This window comes from Mizuhopecten yessoensis, unplaced genomic scaffold (genome assembly GCF_002113885.1).
Source record: "Mizuhopecten yessoensis strain PY_sf001 unplaced genomic scaffold, ASM211388v2 scaffold4231, whole genome shotgun sequence".
Classification (NCBI taxonomy): Eukaryota; Metazoa; Mollusca; class Bivalvia; order Pectinida; family Pectinidae; genus Mizuhopecten; species Mizuhopecten yessoensis.
In genome coordinates this window covers 245,238-265,847 of record NW_018405441.1, presented here as the reverse complement: position 1 = coordinate 265,847, position 20,610 = coordinate 245,238, and the positions used below count along the sequence as shown (strand labels likewise).

General features: G+C 37.1%; 1 protein-coding gene across 9 annotated transcripts in view; it reads left to right on the top strand.

Moving 5' to 3' along the window:
• Positions 1-20,610, top strand: part of LOC110448738 (centrosomal protein of 290 kDa-like) — a 155,083-nt gene that overhangs the window by 97,279 nt on the left and 37,194 nt on the right. For all 9 annotated transcript variants that reach the window (XM_021495142.1, XM_021495138.1, XM_021495139.1 and 6 more), the window contains 4 exons: positions 7,118-7,279; positions 7,644-7,796; positions 11,575-12,468; positions 17,342-20,509. In XM_021495142.1, the coding sequence (XP_021350817.1) occupies positions 7,118-7,279; positions 7,644-7,796; positions 11,575-12,468; positions 17,342-20,509 (4,377 nt within the window). The remainder of the gene's footprint in view (positions 1-7,117; positions 7,280-7,643; positions 7,797-11,574; positions 12,469-17,341; positions 20,510-20,610) is intronic.

Genomic DNA, 20,610 nt, shown 5'->3' with positions numbered 1-20,610 from the left:
ATAGGTCTTTATACTGACATGATTTGTGTTGATACCAGGGATATGACATCTGACCTCATTTTTTTCATATCTGACCCTTCATGATTTTCTCATCATCTGGTAAATGATTAAATCCTGCATGGACATGATCTAATGCTGGTATACATGTAATGCTGGATGTCCAGTGGTGATTGACTTGGTAAATACTTGAGGTGATGTTTTGGTCCTATATACATGCGAGATCAGATGAACAAATTGAACCAGCCAGTTTAGGTTTCATTTGTGTAATAGCTAGTGAGTAGAACCCTCCAGCGCTCTCTGCAGTGACTCCAACCCCTCACTCCCCAAACTCCTCTCCAGCCCCCTACACTGGTGACAGACAGATCTCCAACTCCCCCTCCCCACCCCCTCAGATCCTCCTGCAGTGACTGTTCTACGAGACAAGTCTCCAATTTCCCCTCCCCACCCTCTCAGATCCCCCTTCCCACTCCCTCAGATCCCCTTGCAGTGACTGCCCTACACTGGTGACAAGACAGATTTCCAGATCCCCCTCCCCACCCCATCAGATCCCCTTTCCCACCCCCTCAGATCCTCCTGTTGTGACTGCCCTACAATGGTGACAGACCCGGTCTCTGTTGATTATCTATATATAGCTTTCCATGTTTTGCATAGCTTGTTTACATTTTGGGAGGAGAGAGTCTGTCACATGTTGTCTGCAATTCACTTGAGTCATTCTGGATAGGAGCAGTATCTGTGAGATCTAAGGTGGACACAAGAACAGCATACGACTTAAGGGACAGACAATAGCAGTATAGGACTAAGTAGACGGAGTATCCAGTACCAGGTTACCATAGGGAGCATCCTTTAGACCATACAGGTCAGGATAGGACTGCCATAGATCCGGCTATGACAGCCTTGCTCGAGACTGAAAGAGTATTCCTACAGTTCATAGAAGATCAGGATTTTTAATACATCATCTATTCAAATTCCAAAAGCTACAAGCACATGCTATGTTGTAATTAATTGACACAATAATTGACTCGGAAAGTTATGATTCCTGTGTGGGCATGGAAACCATGTTAAAACCTATCCTCGGGCAAACATCCTACATAGTGGTTTATAAAGATAAGCCATAGGGTGAGAAATTCTGGTGAATGTGATGTCTAGTGAATGGATAAGTTATTGTGGAGCCGTGTAACTGGTGTTGTCTAACAGACTGGTGTAACTTTATCAGTGATTATAACAGTGAACAGAATTCATACACACATAATGGAGGATACCAGGGTCATATACAAACAAATGACCCCAGTGTATGACATCTATGATGATGATGATGATGAGGAAGAGGTATATGTAAGTATACAGGGGATATATCACATTCTAATTTACCTACCACAGTGATGATAAATTATAAGCATATTTATACTGCAAAAGGCCCAAGGGGCCTATGCAAAGTAGGGGGTTGGCTTATATCGGGACAGTTAAATAGCAATTTTTGGCATTCTACTGAATTTCTTCGGACTTTGGTGGTCTTATTACCGGACATGGGCTTATTGCCAGACAAATGCAGCCTTTGATAAACTAGTACATTGTAGTGCCCTATCTAGCTACAATAAGCTACTTTAAGGTGCTTTAAAAACATATTGCTGAAACTGCTTCTCAGGTGCCAACTACTTGTCCCTATGGCACCTGGCTAATACTTCCACATGCATGCATGCTCCGCGGGTTGGGGGGAAGGTGTGTGTGATAGTGTTTTGTTTTACCATGGGACTGTGTTTCTAATGGCATCTTTTCTTTTTTTCATATTGCCTCCTCACTTAGAAGTTACAGCACAGACACTATAGAACCCACCCCATGCCATTTTATACTCCACCTGTGCTATTATGTGGACAGGGTAAAACAGGCCTGACCGTCTGCGTGGAAAGCCAGCGTGTCACCATTGGCTGAATCTTCCCACAATACAAGTCCTCTGTAGACAGATATTGTAATGGAGCTTGATGCTCACAAAACATTTCATTGCCGATAAACACAAATATGTTAAAAACAAAAATAGTGGTGAATACCCCGAGGAATCTCTCCACAAATAGTGGTGAATACCCCGAGGAATCCCTCCACAAATAGTGGTGAATACCCCAAAGGAATCTCTCCACAAATAGTGTTGAATACCCCGAGGAATCTCTCCACAAATAGTGGTGAATACCCCCAGGAATCTCTCCACAAATAGTGGTGAATACTCCGAGGAATCTCTCCACAAATAGTGGTGAATACTCCGAGGAATCTCTCCACAAATAGTGGTGAATACCCAGAAGAATCTCTCCACAAATAGTTGTGAATACCCCGAGGAATCTCTCCACAAATAGTGGTTAATACCCCGAGGAATCCCTCCACAAATAGTGGTGAATACCCCGAGGAATCCCCCCACAAATAGTGGTGAATACCCCGAGGAATCTCCACAAATATTGGTGAACACCCCGAGGAATCTCTCCACAAATAGTGGTGAATACTCCGAGGAATCTCTCCACAAATAGTGGTGAATACCTGAGGAATCTCTCGACAAATAGTGGTGAATACCCCGAGGAATCCCTCCTCAAATAGTGGTGAATTCCCCGAGGAATCTCTCCACAAATAGTGGTGAATTCCCCCAGGAATCTCTCCACAAATAGTGGTGAATACCCCGAGGAATCTCCACAAATAGTGGTGAACACCCAGAGGAATCTCTCCACAAATAGTGGTGAATACCCAGAAGAATCTCTCCACAAATAGTTGTGAATACCCCGAGGAATCTCTCCACAAATAGTGGTTAATACCCCGAGGAATCCCTCCACAAATAGTGGTGAATCCCCCAAAGGAATCTCTCCACAAATAGTGTTGAATACCCCAAGGAATCTCTCCACAAATAGTGTTGAATACCCCAAGGAATCTCTCCACAAATAGTGTTGAATACCCCAAGGAATCTCTCCACAAATAGTGGTGAATACCCCGAGGAATCTCTCCACAAAGAGTGGTGAATAGCCCCAGGAATCCCTCCACAAATAGTGGTGAATACCCCGAGGAATCTCCACAAATATTGGTGAACACCCCGAGGAATCTCTCCACAAATAGTGGTGAACCCCCCGAGGAATCTCTCCACAAATAGTGGTGAACACCCCGAGGAACCTCTCCACAAATAGTGGTGAACCCCCCGAGGAATCTCTCCACAAATAGTGGTGAATACCTGAGGAATCTCTCCACAAATAGTGGTGAATCCAAGGAATCTCTCCACAAATAGTGGTGAATACCCCGAGGAATCCCTCCACAAATAGTGGTGAATACCCCGAGGAATCTCTCCACAAATAGTGGTGAATACCCCGAGGAATCTCTCCACAAATAGTGGTGAATACCCCGAGGAATCTCTCCATGTCTCTTTACACACACATAGCATGTAACGTGTATCTTCCTTTCATGGGTATTTTTTTAAGTAAACTGTAAACGCATGATTTACTCATTCATCACTTGTACAACATAAAATCTACCCATTAATTACACCTCACTGATGCGTGGTTAATCTGTGTCAGATGGGTCCACCCTAGGCTGTGAATCATGATTTGTAAATATAGGAAAACTTGTATTTTGGGTATGTGTCATGTCCCACAAACATCCTGTCCGACAGTCGTATACATTCTGTGTGATACACTGACACGGTTATGGCTGCCGTACAGTTACCAACACCGTTTAGTTACTACGACTGTTGAGTCGGGGTATATAATCACTTTAATCAGTAGTTATATCCTGTAATGGGATTCACTTATGATGATATATGTTGCATGTGATTGTCAGTAAAAAAAATTGTGAATATTTATTTAATCATAATTGTATAGATACTATAGTAGTAACATCACGTGAAAAGGTCACCTACATGACAATGTGTGCTTTCCCCATGCATTCTAGGTTCCTCCTATATTAAAACTTTCGACCCTAGTGACTGTGAATAGTGACTAGTTGTTGTTTACCTCTGACAAAATGTTTGTATTTTGTCTGTCCAAAGACTCAATACATGGTGTATTTATAGATGTATAGATACTATTTGACAGATGTACCTGTACCTCAGGTACTGCTATCAGTTGAATTATTTTACAAAAATAAAAACCTACGATTAAAATAACAAGATTATAAAGGTAAAATACTTTTTGATTTTGATTTTGGCAGGAAAACAAACCCACTATCTTGCTCTCTGGGACTCGGCATCTCCTAGCTAGTATTAACTAAAAATACAGTGCTGATAAAAATTAAAGCCCAATATATATCATACTAATGTAATTAAAGTATTCGTTTGAAATTTTGGTCTGATGTCAAATATTCCTATAAGTATTTGTTTCCTAGTGACGGTCTAATCAGTGGGTACTTGTGTCCTGGCTGGGTACTGCCCAGTTAATCTTAATGATCCATTATATAGCCCTGACTTTATCACTTACAAATAGGGATGTTTGACAGACCAAAGACGTTATCATAACTCTCCTAATAATGACACCCTCTCCATCTTATGTAGCGTTCGTACCTTCCTGAGTGTTTATTACGGTAGATATTCTAACACTTTGATATCCTTGATGAAAGGCATCTTTCTTTCATGCTTAATTTGCGCTTGTCTTTGTATGTTATTGGTAAACATTCAGACACATATAACAAAAAAACATGAAATAAGTCGTTTAAACCTATATAAATCACTCTTACTCGCTCAGATGGAAACAAGCAAAAAGTCTTAGTGTGGGAGGAAACTGTAGTACCCAGAGAAAACCCACTTGGTTGGCCAGGTGACCCGATACTTTGTCAATCTGATAGGGGTATCAAGGTGACCCGATATGTATACCTTGTCATTCTGATTGGGAGAATCAGACCCTAGCTGTCTTGGTGTACTGAAGTGACTCTAACAGTTTTTATGAGTCCATATATACAGTTCATTATTGTATTGGATAATTGTTAAAGTATTTTGAAGCCTATGATTGCGTTAGGGTTACTGTACTTAAAATAATACAAAAAATAATACAATCTTTGATTAATCAACCCAAGTTGACAACAAGGGAAGATTAATCGAAATTGTTCACAAATTATGTTTCTAAATAATCTAAGGATCTAAAAACTAATTTTGGACTATCGAAATTTCATGCTATGTGTGGTACCTGTCATACTTGGCAGTCTTACCTATTTTATTGGTTTATAATGTAAATAGTGCTGCTTGTGTATGGTGATTACACAAATATGTAAATATAATGTCTCTTTGACACCTTGGGATCGCGTTTCTCTTCTCCTTTGTCTTATATACTGAATTATAATTTGGTCAAGTCCATGTATCTTCAGGAGATAGTTTTTTAATCAGTTTAAATAGTCGGTACTGCCGATGGCCAGGTGGCTGAATTGTTTACTAGTCTGTCTGGGGTTTTGAGGTCCCAGGTTTGAATCCCAGTCTGGTCTGGCTGTGCCTGTAGCAGTCTCTCTCATCTGTTACACTAGATCATTTAAAGGCCTATTGCTTTGGAGGTCCCAGGTTTGAATCCCAGTCTGGTCTGGCTGTGCCTGTAGCAGTCTATCTCTGTCTGTCACACTAGATCATTTAAAGGCCTATTGCTTTGGAGGTCCCAGGTTTGAATCCCAGTCTGGTCTGGCTGTGCCTGTAGCAGTCTCTCTCTGTCTGTCACACTAGATCATTTAAAGGCCTATTGCTTTGATCATATCCATGGTACACATTGTTAATTATGGGAGATAAGTCTCCGGAGGTCAAATAAAGGTGAATGTTCACAGCTACTAATAACAACAGAACTGTAATTGGTGTTCTATATGTAAAAAACTGGGATGTGTTTATAAATCATATCGTATATCAAAAGGCTACAGAAGTGAGATTGGTGTCGGTCAGTCCTGTTTACAACGTAATAAGCCTTTCACAAGGCGTTAGTGGCTGTTTGTGGTAGGTAGGTGTATATAAGGTCCCTCCTGGGTCTGTTTTATCTCCCACTGATGAACACTAAACCGTCCTGTACCAATTGATCTCAGCTATACTGTAAATCTCAGGGCTGATTGTTCTGAGTTTTAAGTACAGACCGGCATTTTGTTAATCCCCAGAAGGTAACAACTTGTGTTGATTACAGATATAGATGGGCACTTTATTATCTCGCTGCAGGTAACAACAGCTGTGGATATAAATGGATTAGGGATTTCATATTAAATATTAAAATCTAGGGGAAATGAAAAAAAACACATTTACAATACATGTACAGAAAATGTATGTACAAAGTTTTCAATTTGCACCATGCCATTAACATACCATTAATGTTGAATCGTGTTCGATTCACTTTACATTAAGTCCAAAAAGTTAAGCAGCTAATATTGGTTTTGTATAAATCAATACAAAATTGTACAAGGACCCCTATCAGGACAATCTCTAACTGTACTGGACGTAATCTCTACGAACCCAATAGATGCTTGGTTTCAGTAATTGGAGAGATAACAGCCTTATTAAGAGATAATGGGATTATAGTCTACAGGATAGACTGCAGGAGGTTGTCTTTTTTAATGAGTATATATATAACCAATATGAATATTCAGAGCTTGGAATCTAACACCATCACAGGAGAAGGCTTTATACCTCACATAGAATAATAGTATACTTACTAGAAGTAAGTTACTGACTTACATTTTACCAAGGTTAAAGGAGCATTGGCCCTCGGACAGGCCTTACAAAGGGAGGTAATTTAGATACTGACATTTTTCCTGAAATGGAGTCTGGTCATAATCATAAAGTGGGTCTAAAAAGCAAGCTCAAGTATAATCTGCATATGTTTTTAAAATCGAGGATGATGATGATGAAGATGTGGTTAATGAAGATGATGAGGATGATGTGTGCGAGTAGGTGTGAGTGTTCTTGATGATGAGGATGATGTGTGCGAGTCAGTGTGAGTGTGTCCTTGTGAGTGTCTTTGTCTTATCTGTAATTGCCATAATTATAGTTGTAAAACAGCAAATAAAGAACTTGAACTTGAACTTGTTATAAAAAAGGAGGTAACCAATGACAAGGCTCTAATCTAGCTGGATTTTGTTGCTGTCTGACTGTTTGGCCTACTGTATAGTTGTCCTGTGTGGGACTAATGGGTGTTACGTTGTGTACTTACAGACTGGGGACCATAGGGATGAGGTGTACCATGTACTGGAGACTATCCCTGAGGACCCTGCCGAGATGATGGACCAAAGGGATGGGGCACTGGCCCCTCCCTACAGCAGGGATGGGGCCGAGAGTCCAGAAGTCATGGGTCAAAGGCTACAGGAACAGGAAGTAGTAAGTGATATAGATTAGCATCAAAACTTATCCCAATGGATACACCTGATGTTGCCAGGAGGCTTCCTTGGCGATAATCTTCTGCAACTCTTTTCAAAGATAGTACTATCTGAAATGATTTATTTGTTAATCGTCTCCTGTATGTAATATTCTTACATATTTTGGTTTTCTCTTACTGAAAGTATTTTTTTTCGAAAATTTACATTTATATACATGTATTAATTCAGTTGAAAGTTTTATGCAGTTTTAATGAGTCCATGGAAGTTTTGATGAAATGAGAGCATAGAGATATACAATATATCAAAATATATTATATTGAATTATATTGAAATAAGTATAGCTTTGATATTAATACCATTTATAGCATATCAAGACTTTAGAGCAGACAGCCAGCGAACTCCAGAAGAAGATCAGCTCCCTACAACAGGAGAAGTCTCGTCTGGAAGACAAGATCTATGATGGCCCGAACAAGCTGAGCCTCGAGGAACGGGAGGCTCAGGAAGTGCTCAATGTCAAGGTAACTCATTTATGGAAACCATGGCAACATGATGTTTTACGCATGTAGATCTGTCCGCACTGATCATAATTTAACTTTAAGGTTTTTGTCACTTTTCAAACTTTTTCAAATATTCTGTTTTATAGACTTTTATTAATACACCATGCTTAACAAGAAGACTAAAATCTATTACACATAAAATATTTAGAAAATTTCATTGAATTCAGTCATAAAATAAGTATTTCTCAAGATATTAAAGATGGGCAAAGTAAGAGAATGTTTTAAATATAGATCAGAGGTATCAAACCTCGGTACTATGCATTTTAAAATATTCCATTTAGTGTATATTTAAAATCGATATTTACATTCTTAGCTTTGTATTGAAAACCACATGTTGAATGTTAACACTTGTAGGCTAAACAACTGTTTAAAAGAACTATAGAATATATCTTTGCGTACATTTGAATGAGCTATATGATTCACCTCATAAAAATACAAATTATTGTGGTAGACCATAACAGCTGTAGTGTTCCCCAAGGTTATGGAATCATCAAGGTCATCAACATTTAGCCCAAGGTCACAGGGTCCCTATATTTTATACATGTTTATATAAAGTTGACAATGCGAGTGAAGAAGCTCTCAGTTATTTCAAAAGTTCAATCTTCCCATTTTCAATATTGCAGCCAAACACAAATGGCAGCCTCATTTCCTTGTGTATCTGTTATCTGAGTATCTGTGTGTGTACCATCAGCAGAAAAGATCCTCACCTCATGATCAGGTGTGGTATATCAAAACCATTAAACAAGGAGAATTGAAAACTTCCAAGTAACTTGCATTGTCTGTTTTAATATCTAAAGCTGAAAAACCTTTATTGTTACCTGTTAGAATACTGTTCAATTGTTACCCGTTAGAATACTGTTCTATTGTTACCTGTTACAATACTGTTCTATTGTTACCTGTTACAATACTGTTATATTGTTACCTATTACAATACTGTTATATTGTTACCTGTTAGAATACTGTTATATTGTTACCTGTTAGAATACTGTTATATTGTTACCTGTTAGAATACTGTTATATTGTTACCTGTTAGAATACTGTTATATTGTTACCTGTTAGAATACTGTTATATTGTTACCTGTTAGAATACTGTTATATTGTTACCTGTTAGAATACTGTTATATTGTTACCTGTTAGAATACTGTTATATTGTTACCTGTTAGAATACTGTTATATTGTTACCTGTTAGAATACTGTTATATTGTTACCTGTTAGAATACTGTTATATTGTTACCTGTTAGAATACTGTTATATTGTTACCTGTTAGAATACTGTTATATTGTTACCTGTTAGAATACTGTTATATTGTTACCTGTTAGAATACTGTTATATTGTTACCTGTTAGAATACTGTTATATTGTTACCTGTTAGAATACTGTTATATTGTTACCTGTTAGAATACTGTTATATTGTTACCTGTTAGAATACTGTTATATTGTTACCTGTTAGAATACTGTTATATTGTTACCTGTTAGAATACTGTTATATTGTTACCTGTTAGAATACTGTTATATTGTTACCTGTTAGAATACTGTTATATTGTTACCTGTTAGAATACTGTTATATTGTTACCTGTTAGAATACTGTTATATTGTTACCTGTTAGAATACTGTTATATTGTTACCTGTTAGAATACTGTTATATTGTTACCTGTTAGAATACTGTTATATTGTTACCTGTTAGAATACTGTTATATTGTTACCTGTTAGAATACTGTTATATTGTTACCTGTTAGAATACTGTTATATTGTTACCTGTTAGAATACTGTTATATTGTTACCTGTTAGAATACTGTTATATTGTTACCTGTTACAATACTGTTATATTGTTACCTGTTACAATACTGTTATATTGTTACCTGTTACAATACTGTTATATTGTTACCTGTTAGAATACTGTTATATTGTTACCTGTTAGAATACTGTTATATTGTTACCTGTTACAATACTGTTATATTGTTACCTGTTACAATACTGTTATATTGTTACCTGTTACAATACTGTTATATTGTTACCTGTTAGAATACTGTTATATTGTTACCTGTTAGAATACTGTTATATTGTTACCTGTTACAATACTGTTATATTGTTACCTGTTACAATACTGTTATATTGTTACCTGTTACAATACTGTTATATTGTTACCTGTTAGAATACTGTTATATTGTTACCTGTTAGAATACTGTTATATTGTTACCTGTTACAATACTGTTATATTGTTACCTGTTACAATACTGTTATATTGTTACCTGTTACAATACTGTTATATTGTTACCTGTTAGAATACTGTTATATTGTTACCTGTTAGAATACTGTTATATTGTTACCTGTTACAATACTGTTATATTGTTACCTGTTACAATACTGTTATATTGTTACCTGTTACAATACTGTTATATTGTTACCTGTTAGAATACTGTTATATTGTTACCTGTTAGAATACTGTTATATTGTTACCTGTTACAATACTGTTATATTGTTACCTGTTACAATACTGTTATATTGTTACCTGTTACAATACTGTTATATTGTTACCTGTTACAATACTGTTATATTGTTACCTGTTACAATACTGTTCTATTGTTACCTGTTAGAATACTGTTCTATTGTTACCTGTTACAATACTGTTCTATTGTTACCTGTTAGAATACTGTTCTATTGTTACCTGTTACAATACTGTTCTATTGTTACCTGTTAGAATACTGTTCTATTGTTACCTGTTACAATACTGTTCTATTGTTACCTGTTAGAATACTGTTCTATTGTTACCTGTTACAATACTGTTCTATTGTTACCTGTTAGAATACTGTTCTATTGTTACCTGTTACAATACTGTTCTATTGTTACCTGTTAGAATACTGTTCTATTGTTACCTGTTACAATACTGTTCTATTGTTACCTGTTAGAATACTGTTCTATTGTTACCTGTTACAATACTGTTCTATTGTTACCTGTTAGAATACTGTTCTATTGTTACCTGTTACAATACTGTTCTATTGTTACCTGTTAGAATACTGTTCTATTGTTACCTGTTACAATACTGTTATATTGTTACCTGTTAGAATACTGTTCTATTGTTACCTGTTACAATACTGTTATATTGTTACCTGTTAGAATACTGTTCTATTGTTACTGGTGTAGTGTGTCCCTGATATATATGAGAGACTATGTTTTGATTGGTTAGTGAAGAGTTTCACATAAATGACAAAATTACTTTTATCTTGTTACATATTTGAATATTTTTGAAAGGGAATATGTGAGGAATTTAATCATATATTCAAAATATTTCACAAACATTTTATCAAAGGTACATGTATGCAAATGTAATTCCTCATTTTACATTGAAAACTCCAATATTAAATCACATTTTTAGCTGATGATTTTGTTTTTACTTTATCACAATATACCCGTTGTCCTGTTAAAAGTAAATAAACAACAGAAGCTGTAGTGTTTATTGTAGCCAGGGCCAGTGTGTCTTTATATGAAGTGTGTGTAAAAACCTGGAAATAATCAACATATTGACAGATTTATGAAACGGAAGACAACAATTTGCTGAGATCTAATTTACAATCCTCCATGATGCATGTTAAGGTGGTGGTATGTTCTGTAACCCTGGTGACGGATCCCTGTGATTGACAGCAGCAACCCTCTCAACAACCAATCAGCTAGCAGCTTTTACTTGATGTGGGTGGTTTTATATGATTTTATGGTTTTGTCAAAATTTCAACTAACTTTTGCAGGATTCAGTCACACAAAACATGGGATGCGGGGAACTAACAAATGGTAACCATGGTAACCAAACAAATGGATCAGTTTGTGATCTTGACAACCAAACAGACAGTAACCATAACAACCAACCATTCAGTAACCAACAGGTCACAAAATGTAGCAGCCAACAAACTGTTATTGACCAGAAAACCACGACGGTAACAGGGGAGGAAACTCCCTGTAGAAACACAAACAGAACATGTACAAGTAGCATCACTCAGACAGATGAGGAGGAGAAGCAAGGTGTTGGTGGTGTGGACAGTCAGGCAGACAACCAGATGTTTGAACAGAAGTGTATACAGACAGATTCGGTGGAAAAACGAGACGTTGAGATGATGACTATACCGATCAAACAGGAGAGTAAATCACCAAGTCCTGGCCGGCGGTCACCGTCACCTGACCATCAGCAACATCAACCTCCCGTAGAACTGACCAACTTCAACAGCCATATCATCCAGCTGGAGCAGGACCTAGCCAAACTCCAGGACCAGAACGTCACACTTCGCAGCCTCCTTCAGGACAGCAGTAGTCTGGACAGCAGCCTCTTACAGGAGGACCAGGACCACAACACCACCGAAACCATGGAGACCAGGGTGGCGGAACTGCTGGTGATATTTGAGGCTCTACAAGAGCGTATCTACTGCTACGAGACCACAGAGCGACAATTGAAAGACAAACTAAAGCTGATGGAGAGGAATGTCAACGAATTGGAGGTCAGTGAGGGGTCGACTCGGGACCAACTGGAGGAGGCTAACAGGTGTGAGTACGAGGTCAGGAGGTCACTCTCTGCTGCCCATCTCAAGGTCAAGGAGCTCAAGGAGATTATACTGGACAAAGACTCCATGGAAACCAGTCTCGCTGAAAAGGTAAAATGTCTGCTTGTGGCATGGAGTGACAACTATCTACATCAGACGCATGGCATCAAATATCAAACAAAGGCCTTATACTGAATCTGCAGTTTCAGCATGCTATTGGAGAGTTATTGAAAACATGAGATCTCTAACCGAAGCATGGAAAGTTTTCAGTACTATGTCATCAAGTTCTTCTGATATGGCATCTTTTGATTGGAGTGTAATTACAAGTACATTGTATCATATTAGTATCAATACTAAACTACTAACGTTTATAAATCTGTGTATTGCAAATGTTCCCGTTGAATCCATAATGTACCTTCCAGCTCTTAAAACCCTAATACTGCTCTCTCCTGTTTCACTGGGACTCCCTGTCGTCTAGGGATGCTCCAGAGTTACTAGATGAGTGAAGGTCATTTCTACATAAAAATGTTGAAGATAGTAGGGGAAGGTCATTTGGAGGTCAATATGTTGGATAAAAGTAGGGGAAGGTTATTTGGAGGTCAGTGTATTAGAGATAGTAGGGGAAGGTTATTTGGAGGTCAATATGTTGGATAAAAGTAGGGGAAGGTTATTTGGAGGTCAGTGTATTAGAGATAGTAGGGGAAGGTCATTTGGAGGTCAATATGTTGGATAAAAGTAGGGGAAGGTTATTTGGAGGTCAGTGTATTAGAGATAGTAGGGGAAGGTCATTTGGAGGTCAATATGTTGGATAAAAGTAGGGGAAGGTTATTTGGAGGTCAGTGTATTAGAGATAGTAGGGGAAGGTCATTTGGAGGTCAATATGTTGGATAAAAGTAGGGGAAGGTTATTTGGAGGTCAGTGTATTAGAGAGAGTAGGGGAAGGTCATTTCTAGGACAGTGTATTTCGAGATAGTAGGGGAAGGTCATTTCTAGGACAGTGTATTTCGAGATAGTAGGGGAAGGTCATTTCTAGGTCAGTGTATTTCGAGATAGTAGGGGAAGGTCATTTCTAGGTCAGTGTATTCGAGATAGTAGGGGAAGGTCATTTCTAAGTCAGTGTATCCGAGATAGTAGGGGAAGGTCATTTGTAGGTCAGTGTATTAGAGACAGTAGGGGAAGGTCATTTGGAGGTCATTGTATTGGAAATAGTAGAGGAAGGCCATTTGGAGGTCAGTGTATTGGAGATAGTAGGGGAAGGTCATTTGGAGGTCAGTGTATTGGAAATAGTAGGGGAAGGTCATTTTGAGGTCAGTGTATTAGAAATAATAGGGGAAGGTCATTTGGAGGTCAGTGTATTGGGAAGGATATAAGGGAAGGTCATTTTGAGTTCATTATGAGGACTTAGGGGTGAGTGAAGGTTGTTTGTAGGTCAACATAGAAGGGATTGGAGGTAGGTAAAGAAATAATTTACTGTGCATAACACTCACTGTATCTGGGTCATGCAAAGCATGAGAGACAACAAGGAAGCATGGATATGAATATAGCCTTATTAAACCAAAGCCTCATTTCTTTAATCCTATCTTCGGGTTTACATGCAGCATGTTACCAATATACCATGGTACACACCCTGACACATCCGTCGGGTCTCCCAACACTAAGTGGATTGAGGATTGTTGGAATGTCAATATGATCAGATGCATGGATTGACAACTGATTGGAGACTTCCCTGTTATGTGAATACTGTAAACCTGCATTGACAAGGCTGCAGAAAAATGTCTTAATTAGTTCTTAATGATTAGAAATGATAACTTACAGGTAATAACTAAATTGCATGAAAACATGTATATTTATTTCATTAACATTACCTGCATGATGACAAAGCGATGATGTTAAAGGATCATGTCTAGTGATCGAGTTACGAGTTAGAACCGTGATAAAATGTTCTAATCAATTTTTGGAGTTTTGTGGAAGTTTCCCCATTTCTCTTGGACTGTATGTAATGACTTGTGATATTGCTCTCCAAACTGGTAAAGAATAACTTTCTAAAGTCAAATTAGAAACTCACATTTGAACAATTTTACAAATATCATTGTATTATAATTCCTTATGTGTTCAGGAAAGTTGATTATAAAAGTAGAACAACTGAATTTAGCTTGTCCCTAATTAGTAGAGTGCTGTTAGTTCGGGAATGGCTTTCTTTTGGGTCAAACTTGAATAGAATAGGCACAACTCGCACATGGTTGGATAGAGGCTGGAATAAGTCGGCTTAACTGAGCTTTAAAACTTTGCTATTCTGGATTTTAAATGGTGACTAAAGTCTTATGATGATTTCAAATGGCGACACATTTCAGTGCACTTGTAATGGTGGTGGTGAGTAGAACACTCTAAATATTACCTCTTTATCAACATATTCTAATAACGTAAACAGAATTCACCATTTTTGGCTAGACCTATCAGCTGCCTTGACAAAAACATTTCTGCAACTATAATATCTTACTACTGGCTATTTCCTAAGTCTCGGACTGTCCTCCTGTATTTACCTGTTAATGATGTCTTCCTCTTACAAAACAGAGATTTTGTTTTACATTTTGAGTTGCGTTTGTATGAAAAAATAAAGAATGTCTACATTATGCAGTTTTTATAACAATTTGTGCATCGCATTAGCTGTGTCTGTGTGGGGTTATAATTGATCATCCTCATTGCATGGTCTTGACAGTAATTGCCTTGTCACACCAGGACATAGGAGATTTTAAAGTCTTGTTTATCTTCTGATATTTTCTCTTCCAGCTGATGTATTATATCACTTTCAGTATATTTTCAAAATAAAACGGACAAATATAATATCTTCTGATTCATCATTTACGATGATTTCTTTACCATGACTTGTTTATCCTGTAGATCTGATCTCTCGGTGAATAATGCCTATATTTCCACTCATAAAATGAATATTACTCATATTTTTCACTCATGATTTGCACGCATGAAAAATATCAGTATTCATGCTGTTCTGTCTGTTCAATGAAATCTATATCAAGGATTCGACAAGAACATGAATATTCTCTTTATGGCTGCGAAAACATGTAGTTTACACTCCAACTTTGATTCAGTGAACATGAAAGAATTTGAACAGGACTTCCTTATTATCAGTCTCTATAAGTAGTATAAAGTAGCCTTATTTAATTACAAAATAACAAAGTTTTATCACTGTTTTTCTTTCTGATACCGAGCACTTAAAGTCACGCTACCACAATTGGTACACTACCGAAATTGGTACACGGTCAGAAATAGTTTGAATAGTACTTTAAAGTTAAATTTTAGTATTTTCCTTTTACAGTATAACAAAAGAGATATTTATCAGCATTTCCACCGAATAGTTTTGTTTTCAGAAACATTTTAAGAGTACATGATGACTTCAAAGTAAACATATCCCAAAACCAGTAAAAACGGCATATGTTGACGAAACTTTTGAGAATTTTGAAGGGTTTAAATATAAAAAAGTTTAAATGTTGAATTCTGGTCCTTATAACCGGATAATATAAAAGTGTAAATATACAATTGTAGTTTAGTATGGTATTTATAAAAGCAATATATTTTGTTGCAATCTGCACATCAACTAGAAGAAATAAAAACAAGTTTCATAGCTTGTGATATGGTGTACCAATTTGGGTACCAATTACGGCCGAAAAAAGGACAAAATCTCACTGCAAGTTTAGCGTTATTTTCAAAAACAAATATTGCTTAAAATTAAAACTTTTTCTGAAAATGAACCACCATAGGTAGTCTTTGTCAAGAATTAAGAAACTTTCCAGATACAAGATCTGAATTTTTTAAATATCACTGAAAAACTGTCAAAATTGTACCAATTCTGGTAGCGTGACTTAAGTAAGTTTAAGGTTTTAATTGTAATAGTTAAGAATATTAAAGTGATACAGATTGTACCTATCAATCCATTACTGTAATAAATGATATAAAATCTATATAGGTTGGTGTGTCATGTACATGATAAAATCTATATAGGTTGGTGTGTCATGTACATGATAAAATCTATATAGGTTGGTGTGTCATGTACATGATAAAATATATATAGGTTGGTGTGTCATGTACATGCCAACCTAAATATGTATATGGGGCATAGAAGTAATTCCAACAGTGTGGACAAGTTTAGGTTGTCAAATTTTCGGAGCGATCCCCTCTATATGGATATGGTGATAAATGTCTTGTTACCTAACCTAATGCATAATGCTGATGTGGATGTTTTATTGTCTACTGTATTTATAACTGTCATTATAAAAATACTTTTATTCATGTGTTGTAAAGCGCCTTAGATTAATTTTACAAATTATATGGGGCGCTATATAAATGTTGTATATTATTATTATTTATTAATTTTAGAAGGGAGTCATGTTGTATATTAATAGATTTGTCACCAATCTAAACACTTGTTTGAGATACCTGACATAGCTTATCTTAGCTTTGTCACCTCTCAGATAGAACACAATTGGATGGTAAGCTTATTTAAACCATGTTTAATTCTAGACAAGTTTCCTCTGATAACAGCAGATGAACTATTAAGATATCAAGCACAATATGGGTTTCATGTAGACTTAACTATTTCATTGTTTTATTGACTTAATTTTCTAAATTCTTTACAAGGATATGTAAAATTTTAAAATCCTTTATATTTCTACAGCATTGAATGGTCCCTTCAACTGTTAAACATTTACCTGAAAATCATTCTTTCTTATCATTTGAAATGAATAAATTTTGGATTTTTTTTAAAGAATTTTCAAAGTACAATATCTCAGAGGTTATCATTGTTTACACCAAACAAAAATGTCACTAGCAAAAAAACATATAAGATACATGCAGAAAAATTAGATCAATACAAAATTACCAAGTACTTAATTTTATTTACATTAATTGCTTATCCTTATGGTTATTTACATGACATGATAATCCTAACACCATCTGATGGTTGTTACAGGTCCAGTTCCTGGAGAAGGCGGAGGTCATATCTTCACAGAAAATCACGGAGCTGGAACAGCGTAACCAGAGCCTACAGCAACGCCTTGACCTTAAGGAGGAGCTCGAGTCGGACCTTCTCTTGGTCGAAACTCTCAAAGAGAGGCTGCAAGAAACACAGTCGGAAAACGATGAACTTAGCATTAAACTTTCTGAAATGGAGGAAAGTGAGGAAACTTTAAAAATCAATTGGATGAAAGTAGCTGAAAATGACTCTAACAGAATTCAAAGCTTGGAGGAAAAAGTGAAAGTTCTGGAAAATAGTACGCGAGAGTTAAAATCAAGGTTACGGGAACAACAGGACAGGTCTCCAATGCCCACAAGTTCTGAAGGGCCATCACTAGCGATGGAATTAAACCAGAGTGAGGCTAGTGAAATTACCTCGACCAATGAAACAGACTCTTCACTACTGTTTAGGATTTCCTCTCTCGAGGAGGAACTACAAACCATGCAGGAATCCAAAAACGCCAAAATTGAAACATTGCAGGAAAAAATCTGTCATTTGAAAGAAAATGAAATCAAGCTTAGTGAAACTTTGAGTGAAATGGAACAGGAGGAAAGAGATCTTCGATCTCGTCTCAAGATGTATGAAAGTCGGAGTGGTGCAAAATCAAATGATTTGTATGTACATAAAATCAAAGAGTTGAGCCGTTCACAGCATAATCTGTTGGATCGTCTTGATTCGATGGAGGACCATGAGGAAGATTTAAAAATACGTATGCAAGAGACAGAAAGCTCCTTAAGGCAGAAAATTGATCAGTATGAACGAGAAATTGCTCAATATATTGAACAAGAAGAAGAAATGTTGTGTCGTATTCAGGAAATAGAAAAACAGGATAGTGAACTCATGGAGAAGTGTGAACGGTACGAGGCAGAAAAATTAGAACTTGAGGCAGAGATTGAAACTCTGAACAACCAGATGGATTCTTATTGTGAACATGAACAAGAATTCATAAAAGCAGGGGAAACATTGAACCAAGAAAACGAGAAATTAGGTCAAGATGTCAGAGATTCCAAAGATAAAACTGAACAATTTGAGCGACAAATTGCTCAGATGACGCTTGAAAAAGATGCTCTTAGTACAAAGGTCAAGGACATATCAACAGAATTAAAACAGGTCAAAGGTCAATGTAGTGAGTTGACTCAGAAACAGGAATGGTACAGTAAGGAGCTAGGCCAGGTTCGTACGGAAAATGATGAACTTATTGAGAAGTTAGAGACCATAGGGGCGGAACTCGATCAAGTTAGGTCTGAAAATGACGATTTGAATGAGCGTCTCATAGAATTGGATTCTTCTGAACAGGAGTGCTTAGAAAAAATCAGAAACATTGAAATCAAAAACGCAAACATTCAACATTTAGAGAAGAAGGTAGATGTTTTGGAGGAGGCTGAGTATAAGCTGATGGACAGAGTGACAGAACTGGAGGAAATCGAACAAGGCTTAAGATCTAGATTAGATGTTGTAAATATTGATAAAAGCACAGAAACAACAGAGATTTACCTCCCTTTGTCGGAAAGTCCCATGGCCCAGGATGAAGTGACACGGATTGAAGCTAAACATGTAGAGACAAATGATCAGACGACGGACACCAGTGACCTTGGCGACAATTCCCAAGGAGGCAAGGTCACAGGTCTGTTCCAAAGGTTACAGGAACTGGAAAGTGAAAATCAAAGTTTGTCTGAAAAGCTTGTTTCTCTAACAGCAACTGATGCACAAGTGAGACAACTGTCTGAGAAAGTTAAACTTCTGGAGAATGCGGAAGATCGGTTAATGGACCGTGTGATGGAACTAGAGGAGATTGAAGACAGAATGAAACGCCAAATTGCGAAAGCCAGTAAATCTGCAGAAACTATTGTAGAACCTTCAGAGACCGAAGTTGTGGAGGAAGCACCAATAAAAAATGAGACTAAAAATAGACTTTCTAAAACAGAAGAAGCGAGCCCAGATCGCGATGAATTCGTGGATGCTTTGGAGGAACCAGAGGATAGTCTAATGAAACGCCAGCTTGCCAAGGCTAAAAAGTCTGCAGACTCCATTCCTGATTTTGAGTCTGATATGGATTCTATTGAGGATGCTGATGAGAGCTTGAGAGAAAAAATTAACAAAATGTACCTGGAGAAAGAAAACATAGCAGGACAGATGAGCAACATACAAAAACTTCTGGCTCAGACCAAGGACAGACTTGCTGTCTGTGAAGGAGAAATGGCGGAAGAAAAGAAAAAACTAAGTGTCTCTGAAAAATGTCTCGGGGAAGAAAAACTAAAGTTGTCTTCAAGTGAAAAGCTACTTTCGCAATGTCAACAAGAACTGAAAGAGTGTAAAAAATGTCTCGCTTCAAAAACAGACAAAATGTCTTCTCTAAAAATATCGGAGGAGAAACTGTTAAGAACTGTGGAAATAGAGCAAATTCGATCAAGGGAGCTTGAAAAGGAATTAATATCTACGCAAGAAAAACTAAAGGATGTTCAAACGGACTATGAGTCTAAAATCTCACAGTTAACAGACCAAGTGGATCAGATGGTTGATCAGGAAAAACAGTTAAAACAGGAAGCCAACGATTTGTTAAAAGGGAAAGAAATACTGCTAGAACGCATCGACGAACTTCAGCAATTACAAAATCAGACTCAGGAACAACTGAAATCTAGTCAGAAAGCTATGCAATATAATAATCAAAATGTGTTACATTCAGCCAATCATGTCTCCAACTCTAGTCATGTGACCACTTATAGTTCTAAGGATGACAATGTGGACTTCAAAACAAGGCATGTTGAATCCGAAGCAAAAGTATTAATGTTAATGGAAAAATGTCAGGAACTTGAAATGAAATATCAGGAAAAATGTGGTGTAGAAACAAAACATGTCGAAAAAATTCACGAATTAGAGCGACTGTGTGATAGTGTGGATTGTGGTAGTTCTAAACGGAGTAGTGTTCACTGTGTTACTGACTTGTCGCCTCACGACAGTGGATTCGTGACTGAAAGTGAGGCTGGAGGTCACGACCTTGTATATCAGATATCACAAGAGCAAATAAATGCATTCCATGCTGTTATCAAGGCGACCATCCAGGACCTGGAGACTGCCGCGTCAGACAGCGTCGACCAAACATTCCCCACGACGTCTAGTCCAATGGTAGGTATACACAATAAATATAAATGTTTCAGTTTGAATTTTGAGTAACAGAAATAAATTACTGCATGACATATTATTATGATAAGGAGAAAGTATAGTTT